We start from the raw sequence: 21,888 nt of genomic DNA, 5'->3' as shown, positions 1-21,888 counted from the left end.
GCCTCACACATGGGATCCTCCTTTGTCAGTTTTCCTAGTACTGGGATTATAGGCACACACCATTAAGTACCATTATTATGTAATATTATTTATTCCTTTTGCATGTGTGTATACCTGCACATTTATAAATGCTAGTATTGTATAGTGTTCTTTATTATTGTATTAATTTTTATTGCTTCACAGTGAAGAACTAAGTATCATCATGTCTGGCATCAAGCGAACAATTAAAGAAACTGACCCTGATTATGAGGATGTGTCTGTGGCCCTCCCAAATAAACGGCATAAAGCGATTGAGAATTCAGGTAGAACTTTAATCCTTAAGAAGTTATTATTTCTTTGTTCACATTTGTCTGTGCTCTTAAGATTGATAGAAACTGAAAATGGAATATTCACTGTTATATATAATTTGATGGGGTTTGGGAGAATTATTAGCCAGGTTGTCTTTATTAGTAATATACTATTTGTGCATAAAACGCAGATGATCCGACAGGAATGTGATCAAGTAGGTGGTGAAAGTGGCAATGAGACAGGACACAAGTTTTAGCTATCATTGTATATTATTTAAAAATCATAAAGTCAGTGGGCGTGGTGACGCATGTTTGTAATCCCAGCATTTGGGAGGCTGAGACAGGAGGATTGTGTTTTGCAGACAGCCTCAGCTACTTAGTGAGGCCCTTTGCAAATCAGTGAGACCCTGTTTCAAAATAAAGAATAAAAAATAGGGTTGGGGGTGTAGCTCAGAGGTAGAATACTCCTGGGTTCCATTCCCAATACCACAAGAAAGGAAGGAAGGGAGGGAGGGAGGAGGGGAAAAATTCCTGTGTTTGTAAGTGCAGTCAAGTTATCCATGCCCCCAAAAGTCTTCTTGGGAAGAATAGTGAAAGCCTGTCACTGCAGTTTCCCCATCATTTAGCTATAATTATACTTATGAGGAATGTCATTTTCTTTCAATAAGAAGCCAAATAAATATGGATGCTTCATATAATTTATACCTTTCACTCAACAGATTCACATAGCTAACTTTCCCCTCTATACAATAGAGGGACATGATTGTTTAGTAATACTGTAACTTTGGTTTAAATCTAATTTGAGTTCCCAAATACTCCAAGCAGGGGCAATTCCTTGTTTATTACTAAATGGCAGTTTGCTGTTCTCCCTCTTTAAAATACTTTTTATTGGCCCATTGTAATCTTACATCATAATGAAGTTTAGAGTGATAGGGACATGCATGCACATAGCACTTGGTGAATCTCCCTCACTTTTCTTGGTGTCCATCCATCTCCCTGATCCTCCCCTCTCCCCCCTTTGGGGATGGAATCCAGGGGCTTTCTAGCTCCAGGCTACATCCCAGCCCTATTTTTATTTTTTATTTTGAGATGGGCTCACTAAGTTGTGGAGGGCCTCACAGAGTAGCTGAGGCTGTCCGTGAACCACGATCCTCCTGCCTCAGCCTCCTAAGTACAGGGATTACAAATGTGTGCCACCTTGCTCCCCAGGAGTTTTTCTAATGTGGCTTTGGTCGGATGTTTGTTTCCCTTGGCTTATATTACTTTGTTGTGTTTTTGTTTTTCCATATTTCATGAGAAGAGAATTTCTTTCAGAGGCATTTATGGTAAAACACACTGATCCTAGGGTTTGTCTCTCAGATGTACTAAGAATCTGCTGGGTTTTACATAGAAATTTGTACTTACCTTTGTATATATAATACCTAGTCATACTGAAAAAGTCTTTTCATCAAATATGATAAATATATCAGTTGTTTGCTTCTATGCAGACATATGCTTTCTTTCTTTCTTTCTTTCTTTCTTTCTTTCTTTCTTTCTTTCTTTCTTTCTTTCTTTCTTTCTAGATACTGGAGATGGAACCCAGGGGAATTCTACCTCCCAGCGACACCTTCAGTCCTATTTATTTATTTATTTATTTTTAATTCTTTATTTTGAAACAGGGTCTCACTGAGTTGTAAAGGGCCTCGCTAAGTATCTTAGGCTGGCTTTGAACCTGCACAAATCCTCCTGTCTCAGACTCCCAAATGCTGGGATTACAAGCGTGCATCACCACGCCTGGCTTCATGCCATTACTAATTTTAACCAAACTTTTCATTGTTGTATTTGGTTTTTCATGAGGTCTCCCAGGCTGGCCTTGAACTCATGGGCTGAAGAAATCTTCACACCTGAGCCTCCTAAGTAGCATGATTACATGGGTCTACCACTATGGCCCGATAAAAGGAGTGCCTGTGGTTTTATTTTATTTATTTATTTATTTATTTATTTATTTATTTATTTATTGTTCTGGAAATCGAACCCAGGATCTTGAACATATAAGCATGCACTCTTCCACTGAATCATACCCTCAGTCCTACTCATTACTAATTAATTGTGTGTGTGTGTGTGTGTGTGTGTGTGTGTGTGTGTGTGTGTGTGTAGTATGGGAGGTAAGTTACAATCCTAGTCCTTTTTAAAAAAAATTATTATTGTTGTTGTTATTATTATTATTATTATTTTTTTTTTTTTTTTTTTGGCCGTACCTGGGGTGCTACCTCTGAGCTACACCCCCAGCCCTGTATTTTAGTCTTTTTTATATTTGAAACAGGTTTTCACTCAGTTGGGAAGGACCTTGCTAGCTTGTAGCTAAGGCTGTCCTTGAACCCCTATCTTAAGGTCTCCACCTCCCAAATGCTGGGATTACAAACCCGCACCACCATGCACCATGCCCGGCTAATTTTTGTTTTTAAACAGTCTCACTAGGTTGCTGAGAATGTCACTAAATTGTTGAGGCTGTCCTCAAACCTTTGATCCTCTTGTCTTAGCCTCCTATGTACCGTGATTACTAATTTTATTTTTGTTACTGGGGATTTAACCAACTCAGAGGCATTCTACCTCCAAGCTACACCCCAGCCCTAATTTTTATTTTTATTTTAAAACAGGGGCTCTATAGGTTGGTTAGAGTCTCACTACTTGCTGAGGTTGTCCTTGAACCTGCGATCCTCTTATTTCAGCCTCCCAAGTACTGGGATTATATAGGTAAGTACCACCACACCCTGCTTTCATTACTAATTTTAAATTGCCAATCTAGGCTGGGTGGGCATGTCTACTTAGGAGATTAAGACTGGAGGATTGCAGGTTCAGTGGCAGCCTTAGCAATTCAGTGAGGCTCTCATCAACTTATTGAGACCCTGTTTCCAAATAAAAAATAAAATAGAACTTGGAGTGTAGCTCAGAGGTAGAATGCCAGAGGACATGGTAATGCATGTTTGTAATCCCAGTACTTGGGAGGCCGAGACAGAAGATCACAGGTTCAAAACCAGCCTTGGCAGCTTAGCAAGGCTCTCAGCAATCTAGTGAGACTCTATTTCCAAATAAGAAATAAAATTGGGCTGGGGGTATAACTGCCAGTCTAATGACATATTTCATGGGGAGAACATAACACAGATCACCAGGGTCAAAGTATTCATATGCTGTATTTCAAGGCATGAATTTTTCATGTTAAAACAGAAGAACTATTTTTACTTAGTCCCAGATTTGTTTTTTAAGCATTTCTTTTACTCCCTATCTCCTTTGTTCTCTTTTATCATTCCATATTTTGATATGTTTAGCTCTTTGAGTTGCATATTGCTTGAGTAGTCATCATCTGAATTAAAAAATCTTTTGAATTTCTTCCTCTTATGTTTGTTTCTTTATTTATTTTTGTGGTACTGGGGATTGATCCTGGTGGCATTTTACCTCAGAGCTATATTCCAGTCTTATTTCTTATTTTTATTTTGAAACAAGATCTCACTAGGTTGATGAGAGTCTTATTACTTGCTTAGGCTGTCCTCAAACCTTCGATCCTATTTTAGCCTCCCAAGTACTGGAATTATAGGAACATGCCACCTATGCCTGTCTTGAGTTCCTTTGTCTAGTCCTTCAGGTAGTTTTGCTTAGAAACTGCTGACTTTCTCACTGTCCCCTTCTCTGCGGAAGGAAACTTCTGCCTTTATAAACCACTATAAGTATCACAGACTACCACTCCCTTCAGCTAACTCTTAACTGTCTTTGTTTTGGATCAAATGTATTTTTCAGAAGTTTCCAAATACCTGTCTTGGAATCCTCATGGTCTTTTCATTTTTCCTTTTTCCCCCCTGTAATTTCATTTTGATGTAATTTCAAACAAAAATAGCAAGGAACACTGATGAACATAATCATAAATGTATGCATGCATGCAGTAGAGAAGCACTTTTTCCCCCTAAACATTTCTAAGTGAGAATAAATTGGAAATACTTCTGTGTGTTTGCCAAGGGTATCTTCCTATATAACCACAGTAAAATGATTAAAAGCAGGAAGTTACATTTATGGTACCTAAATCTGTGATACATATTCCAGTTTTATCAGTTGTCACAAGATTGTATTTTACAGCAGTTTTCCCCCCTTTAGAATCTAATCCAAACCAGGCGTGGTGGCACATGCTTATAATCCCAGCATTTGGAGAGGCTGAGACAGGAGGATTGCAGTTCAAAGACAGCCTCAGCTACTTAGTGAGGCCTTCTGCAAATCAGTGAGACCCTGTTTCAAAATAAAGAATAAAAAAATAGGACTGGGGGTGTAACTCAGAAGTCCAATGCCCCTGGTTCCATCCCCAGTACCACCCACAAACAAAAGCAATCCAATCCAGGCCACACAGGGAATTCAGTTCTGTTTCTAGTCTTTTTCCATTTCTTCAGCCTTTCTCTGTTTTTCTTCACTTCAGTGTTTGAATGGTACAGGCCAGTTATTTTGTAGAATGTTTTCAGTTTGGTTTTGTCTGATGTGTTATGGTGAGTGGGGTCAGAATTTTTGGCAGGCCGGGCGTGGTGGCGCACGCTTGTAATCCCCGTGCTTGGGAGGCAGAGATAGAGGATCGCGCAGGTTCGAAGTCAGCCGTGCGCACTGGCCTAGGAGACCCTGTTTCCAAATAAAAATGTAAAAATAGGTCTGGGACTGTAGCCCGGAGGTAGAAGGGCTTCCAAGAACCCCAATACCACCACCACCAAAAAAAAAAAAAAAAAAAGAATTTTTGGCAGGACTATCTCTGTAGTGATAGTCTTAGTGTATATTGTCAGAAAGCACATATGAGGTCAGTTTGCCCCACTGGTAGTGATTTTAATTTTCTATCAGGTCTCTCCATTTCAGAGTTATAATTTCTTGGGTTCTTTTGTTGCCTGCTGACTTCAGTTGAGATAGCTACTGATTAATTAGGTCTTGGGTATATTTTGTGTTCTTTGTATAGCTCGAGATGCTGCTGTGCAGAAGATTGAGACTATTATTAAGGAACAGTTTTCTCTTGAAATGAAGAATAAGGAACATGAAATTGAAGTCATCGACCAGGTATAATGATAATAAATTGAAAAAACCAACAAAGTTACAAGAAAAAAGTACATAAAATGAAATGGGAGAAAATCAGTTGAGATAAAGTCATAGTTTGCCTTTTCTGTACTTTTTTAAAAAATACAGTTCTGGGGATTGAACCCAGGGACATTCTACTTCCAAGCTATACCCCCAACACTATTTTTTATTTTGAAACAGGATCTCACAAGTTGCAAAAGGCCTCACTAAGTAGCTGAGGCTGGCCAGGAATCTGTGATCCTTTTGACTCAGCTTCCCAAGTACTAGGATTACAAGTGTGTGCCACCATACCCAGCTTAATTTTTTTTTTTTTTTTTTTTTGGTGGTAGTGGGATTCCCGGAATCCCTTCTACCTCCGAGGTTTTTTTTTTTTTTTTTTTTTGAAACAGGGTCTCTTAAGCCAGCGAGGCTGGCTTTGAACCTGTGTGATCCTCCTGTCTCCGCCTCCCAAGCGCAGGGATTACAAGCGTGCCCTACCACGCTTGGCCCAGCTTAAATATTTCTTAAATATTTTAAAACAATGAGATTGCAGAAAGGATGAAGACAGAAATATTGCCTAAAATTCCATCTCCAAAGATAATCCCTCTTTGTTCTTGTGCTTTATGAATATACTCCTGTGTATTAATATACCTATATACCTTTGATCACTGTTTTTGCCATTCTTTAAATCTTTGCCAATTTGATAAGTAGGAAATTTTTTAAATTTTTTACTTTTTAGAGAAATTGAATTCTTTTTGTCATTTGCTTTTTATATTTTGTGAATTGTACATCTCTGTAATTGCCATATCTTAAAGTAATGAGTTAACACTTGTTTTTAGCGACTGATTGAAGCAAGAAGGATGATGGATAAACTTCGTGCCTGCATTGTAGCAAACTACTATGCTTCTGCAGGTCTTCTGAAAGTTTCTGAGGTAAGTGTTCTTCATCTTAAGTCATTTTCCAGCTGCGGTATTATTGTTTGAGGAAATTTATGTCAATACAGAATTCCCTTGCCTTTAAAACATTTCTTATATTTACCTTTAAATTTGAGAAGCCTTGCTTACCTTTCTGGGAAAGTGCATGGACTTGCTAGTCATTATCTTCAACCATAGACCTTTAGTCATCCCACTGTATTGCTAGTAATCCTTGATTTCTTTTGTTTCTTTTCACTTAATCTTTTCCTACTAATTGCTAGCATTTTTCTAGGCTTTGCAGATGGAACAATGAGTGAGGCCTCATTGTAAGTTGCCCTAGTTCCTCCTCATTTTATTCTAGTATGATTTGGAATAAGTTTTAGACTGATTGAGTTTTCTCTCTAATGATAGCAGTTTTTAGATTCAAAAGATTTACCTTATTCAACAAGTTCTGCCTTTACTCCCCCCTTCTTATGCCAGATTTCAAATATACACAAACGGGGACCTAGCATTTGTATGAACACCATTTAGATTCAACGATTTTAATATTTTTCTATATTTGCTTTTACTTTTCTCTAAAACATTTGAAAATAAGTTCTAGGAGTCATAACTTTTAACTTATAAATACTGAAGTATTTATTTCTTCAAAAATTTTCTTTCTTGTTTTTTTTTTTTTTTTTTTTTTGGTGGTACTGGGGGTGGAACCCAGGGGCTTTTTCTACTTTGAGGTTATACTCCCAGACCTATTTTATACTTTTTGGGAAACAGGGTCTCACTAAGTTGCTGAGAACCTCACTAAGTAGCTGAGGCTGGGTGTGCGATCCTCCTGTCTCAGCCTCCCAAGTCCTGGGTTTACAAGCGTGTGTCACCACGCCTGGCTAATTTTCTTTCTTGTACTCATAATGCTTCAGCAAATGAATGATTCCCTAATATATCTGGTAACTAACCCAGCTTAAATTCTTCCTAGTTATCCCCAAAAACTTTAAAGCTGTTTTTATCAGAACAGAATCCCTTAAGGCTTATGGGGTACATGTGGTTGTTTCTAGAATAGTCCCTCCACCTTTTTTTTCTCCCATGGTAAATTGATACCAGGCCATTTATTTTATAAAGTATCTCCCTTCTCCAAGGGGTTTTTTTTTTTTTTGCAGGTCCAAGCTACACCCCCTGTCCTATTTTTTATTCTTTTTTTGAAATAAGGTCTCACTACGTTACAGAGGGCCTCGCTAAGTAGCTGAGGCTATCCACGAACTGCGATCCTCTGGTTTCAGCCTCCCTAATGCTGTGATTACAAGCGCGTGCCACCACGCTTGACTCTCCAAGGGTTATTTCTTTATCCCCTCTTTTTTTTTTTGTAAATAAAAGTCAAGACTAAAGGCATGATTAAGTTTAGGTTAAAAATTTGGTAAGTATACTTCCTAGGTGATGCTATATACTTTGAATTGTATTGCATCAGCAGGCACAGAATATCAGGTTGTCCTGTTAGTGATGTTAGGTTTTATCACATGGCTAATGGAATGGAGATATATATATATATATATATATATATATATATATATATATATATATATATATATATATATATATATATATATATATATATGACGAAACCCAGGGGCATTCTACTCCAAGCTATACCCTCAGCCCTGTTTTTTATTCTTTATTTTGAAACAGGGTCTCACTGAGTTGCAAAGGGCCTCAATAAGTAGCTGAGGCTGGCTGTGAACCAAGATCCTCCTGTCTCAGCCTCCTAAATGCTGGAATTATAAGCATGTGCTACCATTCCCAGCTTGGTTAATGTGATTATTACTCAATTGTTCCAATTATAAATGAAAGGTGTGTGTGTGTGTGTGTGTGTGTGTGTGTGTGTGTGTTAACCAGGGATTAAATTTAGGGTCATTCTACCTCTAAAGTACATCCCCAGCCCTATTTTTTTTTCTTTATTTTGAGACAGGGTTTTACTAAATTGCAGAGGACCTCATTAAGTAGCCAAGGCTGACTGTAAACCTTTGATGTTCCAGTCTCAGCCTCTCAGGTACTGGGATTATAAGCATGTGCCACCACATCCTGATTTTGTCTTTGGAAAGTAAATATCTTAGCTCTTTCCTTTTTCTTACTTTTTAAAACCAAATCTTAGCCAGGTGTGGTGGCGCAAGCTTGTAATCCCAGCATTTGGGAGGCTGAGACCAGAGGATCAAGATTCAAGGACAGCCTCAACTACTTAGTGAGGCCCTTTGCAATTCAGTGAGACCCTGGTTCCAAATAAAGAATAAAAAATAAGGGGGGGGGGTTTAGCTCGGAGGTCGAATGCCACTGGGTTCCATATCCAGACCCACAAAAAAATCTTATTTTTCATGCTACTGTATATTTTCATTTCTCATTTATCTTAAGAAGATTTTACATCTTTAGCTTTTAGTGCTATAATACCTTTTGCACAATTGCTCACCACTCTAGCTTTTGTTTTGCTGGTGCAGACCATATTAAGGAATTTAAGCTTCTTTTTATGGGTGTGAAGATTTTTGAAGGATTTTAAACATGATCTTGTCATAGCTAAGGGTTTTAGAAAAATCAACTTTTTACTTTTGTTTGGTGGATTGGATTGAAACTTTGCTTGGTGTTTTGTGTTTTTTTTTAATTCCCTAGGGAGCAAAGACGTGTGATACTATGGTCTTTAATCATCCTGCTATCAAGAAAGTTTTGGACTCACCATCTAGGTCTTCATCTCCTACCAATCAGAGATCAGAAACACCATCAGCTAATCATTCAGAAAGTGATTCTTTATCTCAACACAATGATTTCTTATCTGACAAAGATAATAACAGCAATATGGATATGGAAGAAAGACTCTCAAACAACCTGGAGCAGAGACCAAGCCGAAATACTGGAAGGGTAGAGCTGGACAGATGGGGGGAGCCAAAGGGAAGGGGAACTCGTTTTTTATTAAGTATGCACATATCATCTCATTTAACTTTTCAGGAACTTTGGTAAATAGGCTGTTTTCTTTTCTTTTCTTTTTTTTCCTTTTGGCATTGGGGTTGGAACCCAAAAGGTACTTTATCCTGAGCTAACGCCCCAGCCTTTTTATTAACTTAACGCAAGGTGTCACTAATTTTCTCAAGCTGGCCTTGAGCTTGCCATATCCCTGCCTCAGCCTCCTGAGTCACTGAGATTATAGGGTGCATGACTTCACCTGGCTAGACTGTTTTCTTTTTAAAATGGGAAAATTGGGTCTTGATGAGGGTAAAGCTTTATTTTCCCCAAAAGTATCAGAACTGAGAATGAAACCCATATCTTTAATTTTAGAGTTTGAGGTTGAGGGTATAGCATAAATGGTGGCTCTCCTTCATGTAGACATGAAAGGAGCCTTTGTGAGTGGTGCTTCAGTGAACTGTTGAAGGTCTTCCCTCTCTACAGTGTTATTCTCTCAAGAGGCTTTTAAGTAGTTTCCTCTGAGAAACTTTATATTCTAAGATGCTGTATTAACTTGAGGAAATTTGACAAATAATAAATAGAATTGAAAGCCATTTATTGATACTTGATCATGCCAAGTTCTTATTTGAATTTCCAGTTCAAGGTACTCTAAACTTGGTATATTTGGTTATAGAGTTATTGGATTAGACCAAGTTGTTACTTGAATTTCCAGTTCAAGCTGCTTTAAAGTTGGTATATTTGGCTATAGAGTTATTGGGTTAGACCAGTGCTTTTTCTCAGCCACGTAGTCTGTGACAAAAGAAATTTCTAAGTTGCCTTCTATGTACAAAGATAGCAAATATCTTGTTTATTTATTTATTTTCTAGTAGTGGGATTAAACCCAAGGGGCATTTTGCCACTGAGTTACATCCCCAGCTCTTTTTATTTTTCGTTTTGAGACAGGTCTTTCTGTGTTATGTAGTTTGGCTACTAACTTAAGATTCTCTTACCTCAGTCACATGAGTAGCTGGGATTACAGGTGTGTACCACCAAGCCAGGCTCATTATTTTTAATAAAATCAAATTTTAATTTGCTATTATAAATTCTTATTTGTTAGCTGGGCATGGATCGTAGGTTTGAGGATAGTCTCAACAAGTAGTGAGACTTTTATCAACCTAGCAAGGCCCTGTTTTCAAATAAGAAAATTGGAATAGGGGTGTAGCATGGAGATAGCATGCCTCTGTGTTTAATCCCTAGTAACAAACACACACACACACACACACACACACACACACACACACACACACCTTATTTAAAGGTGTGGTTTTTTTTTTTTTTTTCCGGTACTGGGGGTTGAGCTCAGGGGCATTCTACCAAACTACGCCCCCAGTGCCTTATCTTTTATCTTTTATTTTGAAACAGGGTCTCACTAAGTTTCAGAGGGCCTCACTAAGTAGCTGAGGATGGCTGTGAACCTGTGATCCTCCTGTATCAGCCTCTCCAGTACTGGGATTATAAATGTTCACCACCATGCCTGGCTCCCAGCTTGTTTTACTGTTTGTAAGGAAAATAATTTAGGTCATACCAGTGATAGGATTTAGACACCCAACATCTCTTATACAACATGTGATTGTGTGTGTGTGTGTGTGAAATATACTTACATACATATATGTAATTACATTTAGTGCTTACTATGTGCCCCAGACATTCTTCTAAGAACTGTACAAAACAGTTATAAAGTAGGTACTGTTAACATCCTTTGAGGCATAGACCGAAATTACTCAACATTATATATTTGTTCATGAAAAGTAAGAATTTGAACCCCAACAGTCTGTCACTGCTTTTAATTGATTATTAAAATTTAATTGATTATTAAATTGATTATTGTATATTTTCTCATTGAAAATGTTTGAATAATTCAGAAGATTGAAAAGAAGGTAAATTGCATTGTGATCATTTTCCCCATTTCCATTGTCACTCTCCAGAGATAACCATCTTAGGTCTCCTTCTACATCTTGTTTTTATATAGAGAGCAGACATATGAATATTAAAAACACATAGAATTATAGACAGTATTTATTGTAAATTTGTTTTGTTTTGTTTTGAGAGGCTACAAAGCCAGAGAATTTGTAATATAAAAAAAAAAAAATTCTAGCTGGGCATGGTGGTGCACGCTTGTAATCCCAGCACTTGGGAGGCTGAGACAGTAGGATTGTAGGTTCGCAGTCAGCTTCAGCTACTTAGGCCCCATTTCAAAATAAAGAATAAGACATAGAGCTGGGCATGGTGGCACACATTTGTAATCCCAGCATTTGGGAGGCTGAGACAGAGATCCCGGTTGGTGACCAGCCTCAGCTACATATTGATGCCCTCTGCGACTTACTGAGACCCTGTTTCAAAATAAAGAATAAAAAAGAAGGCTGGTGTTGTCACTTGGAAGTAGAATGCCCAGTACTGCAGGAAGAAAAAAAAAAGAAATAAAGCTGGGCCTTAGAGCTGGGCCTGGTTGGTGGCGCATGCTTGTAATCCCAGCATTTGGGGAGGCTGAGACAGGAGGATTGCAGGTTCGAGGACAGCCTAAGCTATTTAGTGGGCCCTCCGCAATTTAGTGAGAACCTGTTTCAAAATAAGTAATAAAAAAAAGGACTGGGGATGCAGCTGAGCTAGAATGCCCCTGGGTTTCATCCCCAGTACTGTAATTAAAAAATCTGAATTTTTCATACCTTTTATGATTTTGTGATTTCTGTCTTGTTGTAAATTATTCAAAATGAAAATGAATATTGATTATGATTACTTTTAGGACACATCTAATATTACTGGCTCCCATAAAACAGAACAGCGAAATGCTGATCTCACAGGAGATGAGACTTCACGACTTTTTGTAAAGAAAACAATAGTAGTGGGCAACGTATCCAAGTGAGTACCAGTTGAATTGTCTGATTTTCAGCCATGTATTTATATTAATATCTTGACATTGATACTCTTCTACCGTAGTATTATAGGAGTTGAGTCCTCAGCAATCCTGTTACCCAAGCTCTTAGTTGTTTCAAAAGTAAACCATGGTCCAGGGACTTTCTCAGGACAATCTTGCTTATTAGAAGCAGAGTCAGAATTTGACTGTAGGTCTCCTATTTTCCATTTGGATATTGTTTTCTCTGTACTGCCTCTCTTCATAGTGCCATTTTGCCACACATATATACAATAATATCCAGGGATAATAAATAAGAGAAGATGTTTGTTCCAAAATGCCACTAGAGCCGGGCGTGGTGGCGCCCACTTGTAATCCCAGCATTCCGGAGGCTGAAACTGGAGGACCATGGTTCGCGGACAGACTCAGCTACTTAGGCCTTCCACAACTTAGTGAGACCCTGTTTCAAAATAAAGAAAAAGAATAGGGCCGGGAGTGTGGCTGTGAGAGGTCAAATGCCCCTGGGTTCCATCTCTAGTCCTGCAAAGAAAACAAAAAATATCACTAGAGAAGAGGCAGTATAGTATCCTCTTATATTCTTGTGTGAAGCTTGTAAAAGATTCTGTTTATGGCTTGGAGTGGTGGGGCACTCCTGTAACCCCAGTACTTGAGAGGCTGAGACAAGGAGGATCACAGGTTCGAGGCTAGTCTCAGCAACTTAGTGAGGCCCTAAGCAAATTAGTGAGACCCTGTTTAAACATAAATTATTTTTTTAAACAGGGCTGGGGGCTTTTTGTTTGTTTGTTTTTTGTTTGTTTGGGATTTTTTTTGTTTATTTTTGCTTTTCAAATTTTTCAGGTTTTACTTATTATTTATTATTTATTTCTTTGTGGTACTGGGGTTGGAACCCAGGGGCTTTCTACCTCTGGGTAGGGCTGCAGATTATAGCCTAAAGATAGAACACTCCTGGGTTCAATCCCTAGTACCACACACATGTGCACGTGTGTGCACACATGCGCACACACAAAAAAGTTGCTAATTGTGAGGTACTTAAAAGCCAATGTGAACTGTAAATTCTCAGGTACTGCCTTCAACTATTAACTTTCTCGTCTACATTTTTTTTCTCCGTATTTATTTGTAATAGGCATTATCAAAGCCAAAACAGCCAAAACTTTAGCTTTTCTTTATTTTCTTTTTGATATGGAAGGATTTATGTCTGATAAGTTTCTTTGACTTTTTGTTTACTTTTTCTTTAAAACCTTAGATCCTTAGGGGTGGGGGGTACTAGAGATGAAACCCAGAGGCATTCTACCCCTGAGATATACATCCAGCCTTCTTGTGTTTGTATGTATGTATGTATGTATGTATGTATGTATGTATGTATCTGTTTACTTATTTAGTGGGTCTGGGGATGGAACCCAGAGGCATTTGACCTCAGAGCTACACCCCCGACCCTATTCTTATTCTTTATTTTGAAACAGGGTCTCACTGAGTTGCGCAGGGCCTTACTAAGTAGCTGAGGCTGTCCGTGAACCATGATCTTCTGGTCTCAGCCTCCCAAATGCTGGGTTACAAGCATACGCCACCATGCCGGCTTTATTTATTTATTTTATTTTTATTTTTTGGTGGTACTGGGGGTGGAACCCAGAGGCTTTCTACTTCTGGGCTATACTTCCAGGCCTATTTTATATTTTATTTGGAAACAGGGTCTCACTAAGTTGCTGAGAGCCTCACTAAGTAGCTGAGGCTGGCTTCGAACCTATGCGATCCTCCTGTCTCAGCCTCCCAAGCACAGGGATTACAAGAGCAAGCCACCACACCTGACTGAGAGTCTTTACTGTGATTTTCACAGGAAGATGGTTCTAGTCTGCAGCTTAGGGTTATCATAACTGGCAAGAGGCAGCAAATCAAGACAGATCAGTGCCAGGTGTGGTGGCACATGCTTATACTCCCAGTACTTGGAAGGCTGAGACAGCAGGATCACAGGTGCACAGCCAGCCTCAACTACTTGGTGAGGCCCTCTGCAACCTAGTGAGATCCTGTTTCAAAATTCAAAATAAAGAATTAAAAATACAGGAGCCGGGCATGGTGACACATGCTTATAATCCTAGCATTTGGGAGACTGAGAAAGGAGGATCCCGGTTATGTGCGATCCTCCTGTCTCAGCCTCCCAAGCACTGGGATTACAAGCATGCGTTACCTTGCCCAGCTTATGGTTTTAAATTTTGAAACAGGGTGTCATTAAGTTGCAGAGGACTTCACAAGGTTCCTGAGGCTAGCCGCAAACCTGCAATCCTCCTGTCCCATTCTCCCAAGTACTGAAATTATATGTGTATTACCATGCCCAGCTCAAAGAGGTTTAAATCTTAGTAGTCATCAGGACTGCTATTCTCAAGTAGCAAGATCTCATTTTCAGCTATCCAAATACATGAATAATTTGACATAACTATGCTTACTATCCTAATATTATAGTAAGAAGAGGCCTCAGGGAATGGTTTTCCTAACTTTTAATCATTTCAGAAGCAAACCAAGGGCTGGGTTTGGTGGCACATACTTGTAATCCCAGCATTCAGGAGGCTGAGACAAGAGGATCGTGGTTTGCGGACAACAACAGCTACTTAGCTGATGGAACCCAGGAGTTTTCTACCTCTGGGCTACACTCCCAGACCTATTTTTTATTTTATTTGGAAACAGGGTCTCACTAAGTTGCTGAGAGCCTCACTAAGTAGATGAGGCAGGCTTCGAACCTGTGCAGTCTCCTGTTTCAGCCTCCCAAGTGCGGGGATTACAAGTGTGCACCGCCAAGGCCCAGCTTGTAAATGTTTTTAAAGTGTAACAAAAGGTTGTGGAGCAGGTCTCAAAGGCAGAGCTCTTTCCATTTGAAGCAGTACCTCTAGCCTCAGCAATTTAGCAAGACATTGTTTCAAAATAAAAAGCTGGGGGTGTAGCTCAGAGGTAGAATTGAACCTTGGGTTCAATTTCCAGTACTACACACACACACACACACACACACACACACACACACACACACACGAAAAAGCCAAATATTAACATTTGTTAATTGGGTTAATAAATTATATGATTGCATAGAGAAAATTAAAATGATTCTTGATAATGTAGGATTAGCTAGAGAGCTTAGTAAGGTTATTAAATATGGTATCACTATACAGCTGTGTGATAGCTACGCATTTAGAAAATGTTTGTTTGTTTGTTTGTTTGTTTTTGGTGATACTGGGGGTGGAACCCAGAGGGCTGTTTATTTCCACCTCAGGTACCCAATTGACAGGTAAAACAAGTTTGATTGTTTTTCTTTTAATCTCAGACTGATAATCAGAAAACAAAACAAACTTTAAGGGAATGCCTCAAACGCTAAAGAAATGTTTTGGGGAGAAAAAATAATAAAATGATTATAGATTATAGCTGCTAAATATTGCTGGAATGTTAATCTTGTTTTAAGTAGAAGTTGTTAGATATTTGAAGGAAAAAATAATTCAGATGCCTTTTTTTCTCCTCTAGGTATATACCTCCAGATAAGAGGGAAGAAAATGACCAGTCAACCCATAAGTGGATGGTCTATGTCCGAGGGTCTCGTAGAGAGCCCAGCATAAATCATTTTGTCAAGAAAGTTTGGTTCTTTCTTCATCCCAGCTATAAACCAAATGACCTTGTGGAAGTTAGGTGAGCACACATGAACTCTTTAACCTAAGAAAAACAGATTTAGTAAAGTGAAAGTGATTTAACTTCAGAACATTACCTGTAATGTTTGTGTTATTAATGGTTTTTTCAGCATTGGCTCTTAGTCACAATGTAGTTTTAGCTGTGGTTTCCTCTTACCAATTACTGCTTCACTGAACAGGCACTCTTTCTTGTCAGATTTCTATTAGTTGATTGCTTCCTTTTGGAAATAGCTAGATTTGTTTATATGGACAATGATGTATATAAAAATTTAATTTTATATCTTTTTTTTGTATGTGTGGGTCTGGGGATGGAACCCAGTGGCATTTGACCTCCGAGCTATACCGCCTGCTCTATTTTGTATTTTTATTTTGAAACAGCATCTCACTGAGTTGCAAAGGGCCTCACTAAGTAGCTGAGGCTGTCTGCTAACCATGATCCGCTGGTCTCAGCCTCCTGAATGCTGGGATTACGAGCATGCGCCACCACACCCGGCTACTTCTTTATGTATAATGGAATTAAATATAGGATTCTGACTTCACAGAAATATCAAGTGTTTGAGGTTCCCTATGATCTCACCCTATCAGAAGTAACCCCTAATATTATTTTTCCTATATATTTTCCTATATATTATTTTTCATAGTATAGTTGTTATTTCACAAAGAAAAAATAATACAATGTTCCTATGAAATTTGCTTTTATCATTTAGAGGTATTCTTCACACCTCTCCATCATGTTACATGTCGTAAACATCTTCAGAGAATGTATTGTGGGAATGGTTCTGGTTTATTGTTAGTGAAATCTCCCCATACCTTCTGCTCTGACTAGAACAGTCCTTTTATTTCTGAATCTTGAACAACATGGCTGTGTCCCAAGAACACCTTAAATGATGGCTGTTCTTTTCCTTACACACTTTGTATTTTTGGGTCTAGAAAAGGGGTGCATGTTTTCCTTGTCATATTTGTGGTTTCCACACTACCTTTTCTCCTCCCCACAAGTCCCCCTTGGTTCCACTGACACCCATGTGATCGGCTGCTCTCCATATTGCAGTTACATACCATGTGCAGGCCTCTTCTCTTCCAGAAAGTCTGTACCTGGTTTACTGATTGTTCTATCAGTAGTACTCTTACTCTTGTTACTGCGGGTTTTCTTGCTCTTGTAACTAAGGGTTTTGACATGCATATAGACAATTTATTCCAAAACCCTGGTCTCTTATTCCATCGATTTTCATGCTTTAAGTGAGTAGGCTATTGTGATATATCATAGAATCTAATCTTCAGAGTAAAGAGAGAAGTAGATTGTAGAAGAGCAGTAAAAAGATACTGAAAATTTGTATGGGCAAGAATAGACATCCCAGTGGGGTCAAAGAAGAGTTGGATTAGGAATGAAGAAGGAGTTGCTGGTTAGAAAGTAGAATACTTTGATAGGGCTGTGTTTTGTTTGTTAGTTTTTTGCTTTTTGTGGTACTGGGGATGGAACCCAGGGGCCTTCTACCTCCAAGCTACATCTCCAGCCCTATTTTTTATTCTTTATTTTGAAACAGGGTCTCACTGAGTTTCAAAGGGCCTCACTAAGTAGCTGAGGCTGTTCTCGAACTGCAGTCCTCCTTTCTCAGCCTCTCAAATGCTGGGATTACAAACATGTGCCACCACACCCGGCTAGGGCTATGATTTATCTTCCTTATATGGCCAAGTTATTCCATTTATCAGCTATCTTTCCTTACATCTAATATACATATAAATTCCCACATAAACATTGATCTGGTTCTAGACTCTGTTAATAATATTTATTCCATGACAGTATTATACCATTTTAATTGTTCTACCTTACAACATACTCTGATATAAGTATACTTTTAAGCTGGGCGTGAGGTACATGCTTATAACCCCAGTACTTAGGAGGCAGAGACAGGAGGATTTCAGGTTTATGGCCAGCTGCAGCTATTTAGTGAAGCCCTCTACAACTTAGCAAGACCCTTTTCAAAATAAGGAATGAAATCTGTGTGTTGGTGTACCGTTGTAATTCCAGCATTTGGGAGGCTGAGACAGGAGGATTGTGGTTCGTGGACAGCCTCAGGTACTTAGCAAGGCCCCCTGCAACTTGTGAGACCCTGTTTCAAAATAAAGAATATAAGCCAGGCGTGGTGGCGCATGCTTGTAATCCCCGCACTTGGGAGGCGGAGACAGAAGGATCGTGCAGGTTCGAAGCCAGTCTCACTGGCTTAGGAGACCCTGTTTCCAAATAAAAATATAAAAATAGGTCTGGGAGTGTAGCCCGGAGGTAGAAGGGTTTCCAGGAGCCCCAGTACCACCAAAAAAAAAAAAAAAAAAAATATATATATATATATATATATATATATATGGACTGGGGGTGTAGCTTAGAGGTAGAATGCCCCTGAATTCCATCCCCAACACTGCAGAAGAAGGAGAAGAGGAGGAGGAGGAGGAAGAAAAAAAAATAGGGCTGGTGTAGCTTGGAGGTAGAATTCCTCTGGGTTCAATCCCCATTACTGGGAAAGAAATAATTGAATCTGTATCCCATCTACCCAAGATCATCAATCTGTATGATATTATATTTTCCAACACGGATATTATTATTACTGTTTATAAAATTTTTTATTTTTGACATTTTACTCAGTGTTGGTACCTATTGTATTTCCAGTGATAGATTTTAGTTTATAAAGGAGTTTTATTTTTAGGTTTTCAGTTACTAGTGTTGAAGAGACCTTATCTGGGACTTGGTGTGAATTTTTTGTTTTGACCTGATGTGTGAGTCCTTTCAGAAACACCCTGTAGAGCTTAGCCCAGCATTCTCTCCCTCCTAGAAAACCTAGACTTGTCTTCTCTACCTGGAATATCATCTTTCTTCTTAGTGTGTCTTCTGTGTGAATACAGTGTGTTACAATGTCCAGATTAATGTCCAGGAAATTCCCATATATGGCAAAAATTAAATTCATTGCCTTAAAAATCTTTTTTCTTGTGTGTGGTACTTGAGATGGAACCCAGGGACGTTCTACATCTGAGCTGCATCTGCAGCTCTTTTTTAAAATTTTTTATTTAATTAATTAAATAATTTTTTGGTGGTACTGGGGGTAGAACCCAGGGGCTTCCTACCTCTGGGCTATACTTCCAGACCTATTTTATAATTTATTTGGAAACGGTCTCACTGAGTATCTGAGAGCCTCACTAAGTAGCTGAGGCTGGCTTCGAACCTGTGTGATTCTCCTGTCTCAGCCTCCCAAGTGTGGGGATTACAAACGTACGCCACCACGCCTGGCTAATTTTTATTTTAAAACAGGGTCTAGTTAGGTTGATAAGAGTCTCACTTCTTGCTGAGGCTGTTCTCGAACATTTGGTCCTACTGTCTAGCCTCCCTCCCAAGTACTGGGATTACAAGTGTATGCCACCATGTCCTTCTTAGACACTGTCAAAACAAAAAATCAAAAGGTCTAGGGGTGCAACTTGGAGGTAAAACGCCCCTAGTTTAATTCATGGTACCACACACAAAAAAGAAATAACCACTAGCAGTTACATTCTGTCTGATGTGTGCTACTTGGACAGTATTGCATAGGTTGACTGTTGTGACATAAACTAACCAGTTAGAGACTTTGTTCTCTACCATCAATATGGCTTACTTCTTGTACCTCAACTCTTGTTCACCTGGCTTCTTCCATCCAGGACATGGTAGTTCTCTTTGCTTTTTTTACGGTTTATAACATGGGTGTTACTTTCTCTACCTTCTAGACTGTCCTCATACTAGGGATTTTTCTGTTCTGGGCTCTTCTGGTATACCTCCTAGCTATGTGCTTGTTCGTTTATATCTTTTAGATTTCTCTCAAGTTTTGTCCTTGGACTCTACCCTTACCGAATTCATATATCTTCTTAGTTTCCCAAAAGCACATCGTATCGATGATACCTCTCCCCTGCAATCTCAGTGTCTTATCTCATTACATTAATTCCAAGCCATGAATTCATAAACATTTGTACTTTAAAGGTATTCCTCTCTCCATATTAAGTTAAGTCGTAAAATATCTCTCAAGTTTCTAATTTTTCTATTATGGAAAAAATTCACACATATACAAAAGTAAAGAGTATAATGAATCGTCAGTATACCCATCCAATATTGGGAATTGAATCTAGGACCTCACACATACTGCTAGGCCAGCACTTTGCTACTGAGGTACATCTCCAGCCCTTTTATATTTTATTTTGAGAAAGGGTCTTGCTATGTTGCCAAACCTGGTCTTGAACTTGTGACCTTCCTGTTTCAGCCTTCTGAATAGCTGGTGTGTACCACCATGCCTAACTTTTTTTTCCCCTCCTTTACAAATTACATTTCTTCAGTCAAGTTAGCATTCACATGCCTTCTCTAACACTAAAATCATAGCCACTAAATGGGAAGATCATAGTGTGTATATAAAGTCCTTTTTTTTTTTAAAGTTCTCTTAGCCAACAGTTTCGAGTAAATTTTCACTTTCAGATTGAGCATTTTTATTATTTATTTTGTTTTGCCTCTGAAGACCAGGGGTGAGAACATACAGTCAAGGCTTCTGGCTTCCAGTAGTGTAGCATTCATTAGTCACCGTAGTTTCCTCCTCTGCAGAAATTACTTTGGATTAGATGAGCCAAGCCTTTTAGTTGAATGTTTAATTTAGGTTTGAGTTGAACTTTTTATAATTCTGCATTATATTAGCAAATTCATCATTTTAGCAAATGAGCATATTGATTTGGCTTCCCACACGGGAGCCTGAGTATTTCTCAGAAGGATTTGTATTTCTAATTTGACGATTGTGAGAAAACTTTTCCCTCTAGGATGAGAGCATGAACATGGGTGAATGTGTAAACATCTGCTTTTCCCTAGAGAGCCTCCTTTTCACCTGACCAGAAGAGGCTGGGGTGAGTTTCCCGTCAGAGTTCAAGTTCACTTTAAGGACAGCCAGAACAAGCGGATAGATATCATACATAATCTGAAGGTATTGTAACAAAGCATTGCTCCCCAAAATGAAGTATCTCTTTTCACCAGCTCTTTAGGCCTCCTGAGATTGAGAACTAGGGAAGCCGATAATCTTTTGCACATGTTTTGCTTACTACCACAACACTCCTTTGTCTTCGGAAGGTTGGAGAGACAGTTGTTTTAGCACAATGTATATTCTTTAAAAGGATCAATTAAGGCTGGGCATGGTGGCGCATGCTTGTAATCACAGCATTTGGGAAGCTGAGACAGGAGGATCCTGCTTCTCAACCAGCCTCAGCTACTTAGTGAGGCCCTTTGCAATTCAGGAGACCCTGTTTCAAAATAAAGGACAAAAAATAGGGCAGGGGTGTAGCTTGGAGGTAGAATGTCCCTGGGTTCCATCCCCAGTATGGCCAGAAAAAGAAAAGATCAGTTAAACCAGGCTTGGTTGCACACACCTATAATCCCAGTAATTGGGAGGCTCAGACCGGAGGATTGCAGGTTCTTGGCTAGCATCAGCTACTTAGTGAGGCCCTCCACAACTTAGTGAGACCTTGTTTCAAAATAAAGAATAAAAAATAAGGCTGGGGCTGTAACTCAGAGGTAGAATGCCCCTGAGTTCAATCTCCAGTTCTGCCAAAAAAAAAAAGAAAGAAAATAATAAATTAACTATTTAGATAATCAAAATACTCAAATTTTATTATCAAACCTTATCTTAAATGTGTTGCTTGAAACAAAGTAACTGAAATCTCTATTTTTTAAGTCTGGAGACTGAGATAGGAGAATCGCAGGTTTACAGCCAGTCTCAGCTACTTAGTGAGGACTTGTTTCAAAATAAAGGATAGAAATAGGTTTGGGAATGTAGCTCAGAGGTAGAAATCCCTGGGTTTTATCCCTGGTACCACACACACACACAAAAAAAAGAGGCCAATAATAAGTTTTCCCTATTTATCTCATAAGGATTGAGAATTGAACCTGTTTCGGTACTTATAAATCTATTACTCTACTAGATTGCAATACTTTTAATTTGTATAGTGAGAAATTCTTCACTAATACAACCACATGCTTTATGATGTAGCCATTATAAGTAGTATTCTCTAAAGTATTTTTTTACCCATGGGTAAAAAACTGCCCCCCCCCCTTTTTTGGGGGGGGGTGGTACTGGGATTCCTGGAAGCCCTTCCACCTCCGGGCT

General features: G+C 38.8%; 1 protein-coding gene across 1 annotated transcript; it reads left to right on the top strand.

Annotated features, from left to right (window-relative positions):
• Nucleotides 1–202: 202 nt before the first annotated feature.
• Nucleotides 203–20,721, top strand: YEATS2 (YEATS domain containing 2; the record flags this gene model as incomplete). Its single annotated transcript, XM_080696311.1, has 7 exons — nucleotides 203–302; nucleotides 5,242–5,339; nucleotides 6,176–6,268; nucleotides 8,891–9,136; nucleotides 11,958–12,073; nucleotides 15,582–15,743; nucleotides 20,601–20,721. 7 exons carry the CDS (start codon nucleotides 203–205, stop codon nucleotides 20,719–20,721), a joined length of 936 nt encoding a protein of 311 aa, XP_080552437.1.
• Nucleotides 20,722–21,888: the final 1,167 nt, after the last annotated feature.

This window comes from Muscardinus avellanarius (assembly GCF_963383645.1).
Source record: "Muscardinus avellanarius genome assembly, chromosome: 5".
Lineage (NCBI taxonomy): Eukaryota > Metazoa > Chordata > Mammalia > Rodentia > Gliridae > Muscardinus > Muscardinus avellanarius.
Note: the sequence above shows the minus strand (reverse complement) of the source record. Positions and strands in the feature narration are given on the sequence as shown.